Genomic DNA, 12,604 nt, shown 5'->3' on the forward strand with positions numbered 1-12,604 from the left:
TGGGCTTTTTTTTTCCATCAGAAATTTTTCAGAAACTGTTAGAGACTGGCAGCTGGAAACCATTCGAAAAATTTATCTGGCTTTCGGTGAAACTTTTCCAGGCTTCACAGAGAATAAGGAGTGTTACTATAGCTTTAAGGACGGCTTTAAGGACGCTCGGCGCACCGCGCTCCGTGCCACCATCGAGAGCCACAAACCACCGGATCATTTCTAATGGATGGCTCTGTGGAGCCGGGACCGTCGTGTGCACTTTCTCTGGTTATCACAAGAGCTGGACATCAACCATTTTCCGTCAGATTTCACTTTTAACAAGAGATTTTGTCATGGAAAGCCGAGCGGAGGCTTCGCGCGTCATGACCGATTTGCTGATGGAGCGAGACAAAGGAACACCTCCGTTTTGGTCTCACAGGACGGCTTTGAGATGGCGTTCAGACAGCTGTCGGTGGTTTTTCCATCGAGTGATTATCCGAGAAATTGTGGATGTGCCTGGACATACCAGAACATGTCCTGTGACGCTTCATCACGGCGTTGCTGTGCGCCATGTGGCACCGCCGCGACGTGCGGAATTCCTCCGCACGTCTGTCTCAATGTGTCGAAAAAGTGCCGATGTCCACGTCTTTTCACAATTCCTGTGCTAGTCAGACAACGTCCTGGATAAAACACAGTGTCCAGTTTGGAAATGAACGGCACATTCCACCGTTACAGGAGTTTTTGTCATGGAAAGAGGAGCGGAGGCTTCGCGCGTCGCGGCGGTGCCGCATGGCGCACAGCAACGCCGTGATGAAGCCTCACGGGACATGTTCTGGCATGTCCAGGCACATCCACAATTTCTCGTATAATCACTCGATGGAAAAACCACCTACAGCTGTCTGAACACCATCTCAAAGCCGTCCTGTGAGACCAAAATGGAGGTGTTCCTTTGTCTCGCTCCATCAGCAAATCGGTCGTGACGCGCGAAGCCTCCGCTCGGCTTTCCATGACAAAATCTCTTGTTAAAAGTGAAATCTGCCGGAAAATGGTTGATGTCCAGCTCTTGTGATAACCAGAGAAAGTGCACACGACGGTCGCGGCTCCACAGAGCCATCCGTTTAGAAATGATCCGGTGGTTTGTGGCTGTCGATGGCGGCACGGAGCGCGGCGCACGAGCGTCCTTAAAACCATCCTTAAAGCTGTAGTAACAGTCCTTATTCTCTGTGAAGCCCGTAAAATTTTCACCGAAAGCCAGATAAATTTTTCGAACGGTTTCCAGCTGCCAGTCTCTAACAGTTTCTGAAAAAATTCTGATGGAAAAAAAGCCCAAATCATTTCGCCATTTCCTGACAATGAAAATCCGCCGAGGGGGTGGACCACGCCTCACTCAAAGCCTGCTCACAGGCGAATGACGCAACCGACAGGCGTGGAAAAACTCACGCATGCGCACGAGGGTTCAAGCTTGTCTGACGCAATCACACGTGATTCAAATCCATATGGTTTTTGAAAAAAATAATAAGGTCGGATACTTTTCTAATAGACCTCGTACTGTAAAATTGTGTAATAAATTCTACTTGCCACATCAAATGTTATCTGTTGGGGAAAAAACACATTCCTACAAAAATAACCTTTACTCAAAACATAGAAAATCTCAGGTTTCCCCTCGTGAGTCCGTGGGCAGTGCAAATAGAATACACAGACAACAATAATTTAAATTCAAGTTAATCCTACCAGGTATATTAAAACAGCAGAGCAGATCAGTCATCAAAAATCATTCATCTTTGCGCAAAAATGGGCTCAGAATGCATACACATCTTTAATGCCACAAAAACCGATACCCACAGCATGTGCAGCAAAAAGAACACACTTCTTTTCAAAAACAGAGGTTTTTAAGCTTGCAGTTCAGAAATCTGTCCGGGCGGGGCTCCCAGTCCCGCGCATCAATCTGTCCGGGCGGGGCTCCTGGTCCCGCGCATCAGTCTGTCCGGGCGGGGCTCCTAGTCCCGCACGTCCTCTGCCTCATGTAAATATATAACTCCATGAAGTCCATAAAGCAGGCATTGTTGTTAATTCTTAATGTCCAACGTTGTGATGGGAACTGATTTGATAAGTGCCCTGTGCCGAGGTTTACCAGTACATACACCCCCACTTTCTGCCTTTTGCGGCAAAGTGTAACTAATTAATTAAAGAGTCACTTGTTTTCAGCTCCGTATGAGAACAGGTCCATGTGTTCAGTTTTAGTGGCGTTAATGTCTCTACAGACACTTTCAAGGTTGCCTCCCCGATAACACATAATCCAGTCATTGTTCTTCCCTGTGGAAACAAAGTCAAACTATGAAATCACTCACATTTTACAGAATGCAGAAGCAGCAATTAATTTTGAACAATACAGTCATTCAACTGTTCATTATTGATCAGCATAGTTCAAACATAAATGTGCAAACCATTTGATTACAAACAGAGGCAACAACAATATTATTTGCAGTACATATCTTGATCTCATGACCTTTGAACATATCATGAAACATCATGTCAGGCATTAGTCATGACTTTATTAAAATGGTCAATGTCTGACAGGTTTTAAACCAACATGTTACACCCTACTTAAGCATATGTTATTTATGAAAACAAACCAAAACACTTTACTGATTTGAGAGTCAACACACCTGTCAGCAGTTCAACATGTTCACTACAATTCATCATAAGCACATATTTCAATCATTAATCAAACAGTATAATATTGTATCATTTCAAAACCATCATAAATCAGTTGAACACCTATCAAAGCATAGGCATACACATTTTCATTCATTTGACATCATGTATAATAAAAATGTTATTGTGCTGTTTTGCACCTGTCTTAACGTAACCCTGAGAATTTAATTTTGTTTTAGCACTCTGGGGTCAGTCTGAACTGGGAGCGAAGAGCTGGATGTACTTGTTATTATTACACTGATAGCACGACTTTGTTTTCGTAGCCACTAACGACTGGGAGTGAAGCATGCTGGGATCATTCTGAACTGGGAGTGAAGAACTGCTTTTATTATATCTTTGAAATAACTTTCAGATGCCTGTTGATTAAAGAAATTATGTGCGCCAGGGAGGTTGAGTTGGCCACTCACCCTCCCTTCGCGGACACACTAGAAAAGAGGGAGTAGAACCATGCTTCAACAGAGTCTGCTGCGGGTTAACGTACGAACGCCCAGCCGGTTGACAGGCGCACTCTGCTGAAGGTGTTGGCTCTCCACCTTAAAGGCGTCACGGTAAGAGAAAAATGCGCTGCAACCACTTGTGTTTGATGTAACTGCTTTTGTGGGGAATAAATATACGCCTTTTTATTCTAGCAAAATGCAGTCTGTGTGATCATTTCTGTGTGCCGATCTGACCGAACCTTGTGTTTCAAAACACATCATGATAAAACCCTTAAACACATTATGGCACAAGTATACACTCTATTCAACTTCATTCATTCAATATAATATCTAGTTCATTTAAACCTGCATGGTGTACATACTTCTAAACATTTGTTACTTTTTGTAAATAATGAACACAAAACCTTTTATTTAGTTTGGTAACTTTTAGCATTGTTAGCATGCAAAGCTAATTATAAGTAAAATAGCATATTTTCATTTATTCTTAACATATCCCAGCAGAGTAAATTTTACTCAGCAAAATTTACTGTTTCTATTCCATCCAACTGAACTTTTTTTTCTGAGAGAGACTGGAAAGTCCGCGTTTGGCTTTTGACCCTGATTAAATGAGCCCTTGGTAGGTTTCAGTAATATAATAATATAAAGAACTGCAGTTGAATAATATAATGATGATGAAATATTTTTGTATGTTGGGAATAATGTGAAACAGAAATTAGGAGCAATCAGACCAGAAATGAATTTGTTGGTGGCTTGAGGCACAGGAGATTATATACTCTGGGAAATATTTACAGTTTAATAAAGTCTTGCTACCTCAACATGAGCACAGTCTGTCCAAGCATTTCTGTTCTTGTGTTTTTTAATTAATATCCTGTAGGTTTTTTCCCGCCTTTTTGCACTATAATTTGATAAAGAAGTTCACATAAATTTTGTTGTTCAGTAAAGGAGAAATGTCAACAAATTGTACAAATTTTCCTTTAATTAGAAATAATTGTGGCTTTGTTGTGGTAACCATTTTTTAAAAGCTGTTGTTGTGATGTTCACAGCTGCAAAGGGAGTTTGACCTCAATGTTAAGCTTTCCAATTCAGCCGCTGAAGAGATGAACCCAAAGAGGCAAACAAAAAGGACTGTCAAGGTACTTAACTAAATATATCCATTTCCTGCCTGTAGTTAGTTAATTAAATGTTTTTTTGGCTGTAGTGGTGATAGTCTTTTGTTTCCTGCAGAAAAAATTAAGACCAAAACAGTCGGCATCACCACGCAGGAGTAGGTGCAAACATGTGCCTTTTGTTACAGGAACAGTAAGTCCCCTCTTATGCTTTGTCACCTTGAAGGCCTGAGAATGGTTTCCCTTCATGACTGACATTGTCTTCTTTCTGTCACAGTCGACAAGCCCAAGCCATTCGGTGCACGCAAACTTACAAAGTATACTTCACATGATGAAGCATCACCAACCCCAGCTGTGCGAGGGAGTGCGTGAGCTGCAAAGGGCCGGCTCCGGGGCCAAGAAAAGCCTGCAGAAGAGCTTCTCGCCTGACAGCAGATTGAAGCCACCAGCCGAGTCCCTGGGCTCACTGTCAGACCTGCTCCTGGCTCTGCAGGATGAGCTCGGACAAATGAGCTTGTGAGTAAATAGTCACACAGCAGTCTGTATTTTATCCCCCCGGGGTTGACTGTTTTTGTTTTGTAATTTGCTACAAGTAATTTCTTAATTATTTACAAAAAATGATGAGCCTGATTTTGACATTTTCTTCACATTAGCGAATATCAGTGCTTTTCACGCCACATAGAGTTTGTATTTTGCTACGACATACAGTTTGTATTCTGGTGTTTTAGGGCACGGCTCCTGAGAAATGCCTTAAAACCAGTTTTCAGTTTTACTCTATTAGATTAGCAATTACTGTTTAGCATGAGATCAGTGCCAAAACCACACTTGCGTAAAAAATGCATTCATGCATAGATATTAACTGCACGCATACGCAAAGGTGCTGTATGCGAGGACCAGCGTGCCCTCCGCCTGCTCGAAGTTGATTCTTGCTCGCACACAGGGAATTCCTGCTTGAAACTTACGGGGGGTTGGATTTTGGCACTATGGGGAGGGAACCAGGGGCGGAACTGGCTCTAATGTGATTGTTCGTCTCTGGGAGCGAGGTTTGATTGACAGCCCTCCTCTCTGACACCGAAGTCAGTCTGACACAACAGTGTTAAGCAATTATCGCCTCGTTTCTGCTTAAAACTTCACTCCAGTCATCATCTATCTCAGCGACAGATCTGAGGCTTCTGTAAAACAATCATTTCCACATAAATTCAGTATTATTTCATCATAAATTATAGAAAGTCCTAAAAATCACCTGAGATTAATGAAACCTGGCGCTCCAGAGTCTGACTCTCTACACCAGGGGTTTTCAAAGTGTGGGAGAGTGAGCTCCCCCTCAGACAACAAATGGATAGCTGCGCGCCCCCACGACACACATACACACAATTTCAACATTTTTGTATGTTTCTTTTTATTCTTTTACACAACTTAAACACATTTTAAAAGTATTTGTGTGTTTTTAAGGAACTATCTATGCACTTACACATTTTACAACCTTTGTAAACATTTTAAACATGTTTTTTTTTACAGAACTTTCTATTCTTTCACACATTTTACACCCTTTTCAAACATTTTAAACATGTTTTTCAAGAACTTTCTATTCTGTTTTTTCTTTTGTCATATTTTAAACAGTTTTTTTTTTTTTTACATTTAAACATCTCTGTGTGTTTTTAAGCATCTTTGGCATAACTAACACATTTTAACATAAATAATAAGGGATGGGTATTGTTAAGATTTTATCAATATCGATGCCATTATCGATTCCGCTTATCGATCCGATTCATTATTGATTCCCTTATCAATACGTTCTTTGAATCTTCTGTGTACTTAAAGTAGGCTTTACATGTTTTCAGTAACATTTTATTGAGTCTTAAATAAATCTGAAATTGGTCACTGGATCCTTGATCTCTGGACATGAATAAAAAAAAAAAATTTGTAGTTTTTCTCAAAAGCATTTCCTTTCAGACATTGTCACTAATCTAACTCCATGCCTCTGAACTGAGCTCTTGTAGCCGACTGTGCTGCACGTCAACATCAGTGTCATTCATAAAGAGCAGAGGATGTCTTAGTTTGGGAGGAAAAAAACATTTTAGTCTGTTGTCTGTGTTACAATGTTTGGAAAGAGGTGTCATTTGATTTAAACGGTGATTCGCTTGAGAGCGGCGCAGTGTTTGGAGTTGCGCGAAAGGAGTGAAGGACGATTCTTCTTTCTTACCTGCAACAAGTTAGTGACTTTAATCCTCACAAAAGTGACTCATGATTGACATCTTTAACTGGCTTTGAGAGGGGTTAAGAAGCTGACTTGTCGCTTCTGAAAAGCAGCAAAGCAATGAACCAACAAAGCAGTGGATCGGAGCATTGCTTCATTGTTTCATGCTTCAAAACGGCGCCATTACAGAAGCAGTTGATTGCAGACCCACTGCAGGGTCTGTAATCAATGTAAAGAAATGATCATTTTCCTGATAAAACACCCTCAAAAACAACAGCTGCTCTGAAAGACCGATAACTCGTTAAGCAAAAAGGCTATTGATGTCGGTAGATTGAATCATTTCTCAAGGCCCCTTCAGACATAGTGCGAAGTTTGGATAACGTTTTGACACATATGGCGGAACAGCGTGAAACAGTTTGAATTTGTGCACCACGAAACATTGCGTCGACGGGCAGACGTGCACGATTCCAGTGTGAGAGCTCGTGCACGAGATGTCTTTCGAGCAGAAACAGTGCGAGGTGCACCACATTGCGCAGCTTAATGTGGATTAAATAAATAAATGTGGAATGAATAAATAAATAAAACAGCCGGTATCTGTGGGACCACATTGCGCCACTTATGTGGAATGAAAAAAGAAAAACACATACCACCCACTGGACGCAAACCCGTGCCTTCCAAAAGCTCTGATCACCAGTCAGCAACTTTACCAACAACCTTCTACAATGGATTGTCTCTAAAGGAATTTAGATTGGCGATCTAACCATCACAGACATCAAATTTGGAATGTTAATTGTAATGACTTTGGTATTAATAATTGAATTTTACTAAGCAAACATTACATACACAAATGTCATTTTTTTGAAGACAAAACCAAACATTACTCATTGGAGAAATGAGTTTAAACTTAATTATAAGTTTCTATCATTGATTGAATCCAGTAATGTTTTAAAACTAGTTTCTTTTATCGACAAATTTGATTTGTTGTGGTTGCATTTTATTTTATTTTATATTTGTAAATAATATTCAATAAGCCCCTTATGTTCTTGTATTTGTATTTTCATGTATGCAGCTATTTCAGGATTTTGTACAGGCCCTGTTTTGTTTGGATTTGATTCATAAATAAATCATTTTTAAAAGGGAGACGCTGTTGTCTTCTTCATGGAGATGGTGTCGTCATGGTTTGCATGTGATTTTAAGAAGTTTTACTTTACCGTCTGATGGTTAATAATCACATTATTCCCTTTGATCGGTTTGGGTGTAGAGAGTCAGTCTGCAGATGAGTGTCAGGAGGTGATTTTTAGTACTTTCTATAATTTATGATGAAATAATGCTGAATTTATGTGGAAATGATTGTTGTACAGAAGCTTCAGAGATCTGTTGCTGAGATAGATGATGACTGGAGTGAAGTTTTAAACAGAAATGAGGCGACAGTCGCTTAACACCATTGTGTCAGACTGACTTCCGTGTCAGAGAGGAGAGCTGTCAATCAAACCTTGCTCTCCAGAGACGACCAATCACAGCAGAGCTAGTGCCGACCTGCTCACCTCCCTCATAGTGCCATAATCCAGCCCATATAGTGCCATAGGTTTTGAGCAAGAGAGCAGGAATTCCCTGCGCACAAGCAGAAATCAACTTCAAACAGGCGGGGGGTGTGCTGGTCTGCATGCACGCGTGCAGAGATAATTTGCTTGCGCACAGTTGATGTCTACGCGTGAATGCATTTTTTACGTGAATGTGGTTTTGGCACTGATTTGACACCATATTACCGTCCACTGAAAGCTTCAGGAAAGGGCTTTATTACATGATGAACAGTTCCTATATATATATATATATATATATATATACACACACACATACACATTCATCTTCAACCGCTTATCCAAGATCAGGTCGCAGGGGGCTGGAGCCTATCCCAGCGGTCATAGGGTGTGAGGCAGGGTACACCTTGGATGGGACGCCAGTCTGTCACAGGGCCACATACAGACAAACAAACACATTCACACCCTCATGCACACCTACGGACAATTTAATGTTTCCAATCCACCTAACGTGCATGCCTTTGGATGTGGGTGGAAGCTGGAACACCACCAGGGAACCCACGCAAACACAAAGAGAACATGCAGACTCCACACAGAAAGGCCACAGGTGGGAATCGAACCCATGACCTTCTCACTGTTAGATAACAGTGCTAACCACTAAGCCACCATGTTATCCCAGTTCCATATAATTAGTTATATACGAGGTCTGTTAGAAAAGTATCGGTCCTTTTTATTTTTTGCAAAAACCCGATGGATTTGAATCACGTGTGCTTGCATCAGCTAACCTTGAACCTTCGTGTGCATGCATGAACTTTTTCACGCCTGTTGATTGCATCATTTGCTGGGAAGCAGCCTTTGTGTGAGGACATGTGTAGTGCACTTGGCGGATTTTCATTGCAAGTAAAAAGACGGAACGACTGGAGCAGCACGACTACATCAAATTTTGCCAGAAACTGCGCAACAGCCAGGTGGAAACCATTCGGATGATTCAAACGGCTTTCAGTGACTTTTCAGTCATGTGACTATCCGAGAAATTGTGGAAGAGGTGGGCATGTCACAGCATGTCCTGTGAGACTTCAACACGGAGGTGCTTTTGCTCCGCCGTCAGCAGCTTCGGCACGAATTTCACAGCCACTCTTTTCATGGCCAAATCTTCTGTCACAATCAATCAATCAATCAATCAATTTTTTTTTTATATAGCGCCAAATCACAACAAACAGTTGCCCCAAGGCGCTTTATATTGTAAGGCAAGGCCATACAATAATTATGTAAAACCCCAACGGTCAAAACGACCCCCTGTGAGCAAGCACTTGGCTACAGTGGGAAGGAAAAACTCCCTTTTAACAGGAAGAAACCTCCAGCAGAACCAGGCTCAGGGAGGGGCAGTCTTCTGCTGGGACTGGTTGGGGCTGAGGGAGAGAACCAGGAAAAAGACATGCTGTGGAGGGGAGCAGAGATCAATCACTAATGATTAAATGCAGAGTGGTGCATACAGAGCAAAAAGAGAAAGAAACAGTGCATCATGGGAACCCCCCAGCAGTCTACGTCTATAGCAGCATAACTAAGGGATGGTTCAGGGTCACCTGATCCAGCCCTAACTATAAGCTTTAGCAAAAAGGAAAGTTTTAAGCCTAATCTTAAAAGTAGAGAGGGTGTCTGTCTCCCTGATCTGAATTGGGAGCTGGTTCCACAGGAGAGGAGCCTGAAAGCTGAAGGCTCTGCCTCCCATTCTACTCTTACAAACCCTAGGAACTACAAGTAAGCCTGCAGTCTGAGAGCGAAGCGCTCTATTGGGGTGATATGGTACTACGAGGTCCCATCACAGTGGAATGTGCCGAAAAAGTGCTGATATCCACCTCTTCCTCAATTTTCGGATAGTCACACGACGGTCCCACATCACCACAGCGTTCACTTTGGAAATGATCTGGTCATTTCAGCATGTTGATGGCCGCCCGGAGCGTGGCTCGCTCTCGTCGTGCTGCTCCAGTCGTTCCGTCTTTTTTCTTGGAATGAAAAAACGCCGAGCACACGACACACACCTCACACAAAGGCTGCTTACAAGCAAATGATGCAATCGACAGGCGTGAAAAAATTCACGCATGTGCACGAAGGTTCAAGGTTTGCTCATGCAAGCACACGTGATTCAAATCCATCAGGTTTTTGAAAAAAATAAAAAGGTCTGATACTTTTCTAACAGACCTCGTATGTTTTGAAGTAAATTTTTGCAAAACATAAACAAAAATAGTGAGGAATCACTTTAATCTTTTGGTGTGTGTGTGTGTGTGTATGTGTGTATCAGTGATCAACAGGAGTTAATGCAGCAAATAGATGCAGCTGAACAGTGGGAGCACAGACTGGACCTGCAGAGGAAGCTGGAAAGTTTGGTTGCAAGGATGGAGGAGAAGGGAGCACAGATCACTAAAGTCCGCAAACACCAGCAGGCGGTATGTGAACTGACTTGTGAATCTCAGAAACTGATACTAACGTGAAGTATACGGGAGGAGGCGGGGCTCAGAGAAGAGATGCCAGCAACAGAAACCAGCAGTGAATAGACTTTGTTGTTGTTGTTAAGGTGACTTGCTATTCAAGCATCTTTTATTGATAAAGATGGATTGGATAGAGATAGGAGTCTGATTTTGGTATTTTGTGCATCCACAGGTCAAGAAGTTGACCACGGCCACTCGGCCCTGCCCTGCTGAGCATACAGATGAGGCAGCAGCGATCAGGCCTCCGTGCCCGACACCTGTCAGGGTGAAGCTGCAGGGAAAGAAAGTTGGGGCTGCTCAGAAGAGCCTGCAACTTCTCAAAGAGACTCAGAAATTTCGCAACTGTCTGAAAGAGCAGGACTTTTGTTGGGAGACATGAGGAGCGCTTAAACACACGTGCATTAAAGTTATGCTCATTTGTTTGCAAAAAACTAGATTACTCTGGTCTATTTTCTTCCATTCTGCAGTGAGTAAAGGCATCTGGGGTATTATGCCTCTATAAAATAAAAAAATGTGTTTTATCAGGCTTATTGATTCATTGTGGCATCTGTTACATTTGGTGACTGATTTTTAAATGAAAACTTGCACAGTCAGGGTACCTCAGAGTCCTGGACAGAAAGATTGGCACACCTCTGTTTTAAGTACACAGTTTAAAATATGTTGAGAAATTAATGCACATAACTATAAACAATATTTTAGAATATTTTCTAAAATTCTTAAATAACATCAAGATGTTTTCCTTAAAATGAAACAAAAATACAGACATTAAATGTAGTTACACTTAAGTCCGTTGGTATTTTGACTGATTTGTGCCTCTGAACGTCACCACGATGAAGTTGAAATGAAGCAACGTGTTCGTAGTTATGTTGAGCTTTAATTCAAGGGGTTTAACGAATATATGACACTATTTAAAAATTACAGCCATTTATTTAAATAGTCCCTCCATTTTAACAGACCATACATAATTGGGAAAACTATGGATATTGTTAATAAAAGCTATCACTCAATGTTTTCCTTTAAAAAGTTATACCAAAAGTAGAATGATCCGCACCACCACAGCGCTCCCATGCAAAAAAGCTTTAATAATAATAAAGACGTGACGTTTCGGGCAGACTGCCCTTTCTCAGACCTTTTGAAAGTTTCGTCTGAAGAAGGGCAGTCTGCCCCAAAAGTCACATCTTTATTATTATTAAAGCGTTTTTTTTGCGTGAGAGCGCTGTGGTGGTGTGGATGATTCTTTTTCTATTTTTGGTATAATTTCTTTTGATCCAGCACACCTTTCGTGCTTTTTGGATGTGCTTGTCCTCTCTGCATTCCTTCAAAAAGTTGACTTGTTTGTTAATATGCATTTATTTGTAAACATTTTAATTCCGCTTAAAATATAGGGATGCCAATCCTCCTGTACACAGGAATATTTTTGTTAATTCGTTTTTTTCATATGACCTGCCATTTTTGTTGTTGTTTTTAACCATGTATTTAAAGTGAATGTACACATTTCCTGGAGTCTATATATTTTTTCAGATGGAGCTGAAGTAATCTGTTTCTAATAAAAATCTTAGTTTAAAAAAAACATAATTGCAGTTTTGAATCGATCATATTTAAATAAAGCATATATTTTTTATTTGACCAAGGAAATCTTTTTTTTTTTCTTTTTTTTTTCCAGAAACTAGGTGGGTAGGGCTTTTGGCTGAAAGAGGAGCCCTTAAATTTTAGTGCAGATCATAGAAATGTCCACATTCGTTACATTACAAGACATTTTCCTGCATTTTTGCCATTTTGTTATGAAATCAATCAATTTTTTTATATAGCGCCAAATCACAACAAACAGTTGCCCCAAGGCACTTTATATTGTAAGGCAAGGCCATACAATAATTATGTAAAACCCCAACGGTCAAAACGACCCCCTGTGAGCAAGCACTTAGCTACAGTGGGAAGGAAAAACTCCCTTTTAACAGGAAGAAACCTCCAGCAGAACCAGGCTCAGGGAGGGGCAGTCTTCTGCTGGGACTGGTTGGGGCTGAGGGAGAGAACCAGGAAAAAGACATGCTGTGGAGGGGAGCAGAGATCGATCACTAATGATTAAATGCAGAGTGGTGCATACAGAGCAAAAAGAGAAAGAAACAGTGCATCATGGGAACCCCCCAGCAGTCTACGT

The 12,604-nt window shown here is 41.3% G+C and overlaps 1 protein-coding gene across 5 annotated transcripts in view; it reads left to right on the forward strand.

Moving 5' to 3' along the window:
• Positions 1–12,075, forward strand: part of LOC117509510 (centrosomal protein cep57l1-like) — a 43,072-nt gene extending 30,997 nt beyond the window's left edge. For 4 of the 5 annotated variants that reach the window (XM_034169231.1, XM_034169234.1, XM_034169232.1 and 1 more), the window contains 5 exons: positions 4,166–4,255; positions 4,347–4,421; positions 4,506–4,744; positions 10,263–10,407; positions 10,622–12,075. In XM_034169231.1, coding sequence (XP_034025122.1) covers positions 4,166–4,255; positions 4,347–4,421; positions 4,506–4,744; positions 10,263–10,407; positions 10,622–10,828 — 756 coding nt within the window. In that variant the 3' untranslated portion in view covers positions 10,829–12,075. Of the gene's footprint in view, positions 1–4,165; positions 4,256–4,346; positions 4,422–4,505; positions 4,745–10,262; positions 10,536–10,621 lie in introns of all 5 variants that reach the window. The other variant, XR_004560419.1, reaches the window with a different exon arrangement.
• Positions 12,076–12,604: the final 529 nt, after the last annotated feature.

The sequence above is a fragment of the Thalassophryne amazonica genome, chromosome 4 (genome assembly GCF_902500255.1).
Source record: "Thalassophryne amazonica chromosome 4, fThaAma1.1, whole genome shotgun sequence".
NCBI lineage: Eukaryota > Metazoa > Chordata > Actinopteri > Batrachoidiformes > Batrachoididae > Thalassophryne > Thalassophryne amazonica.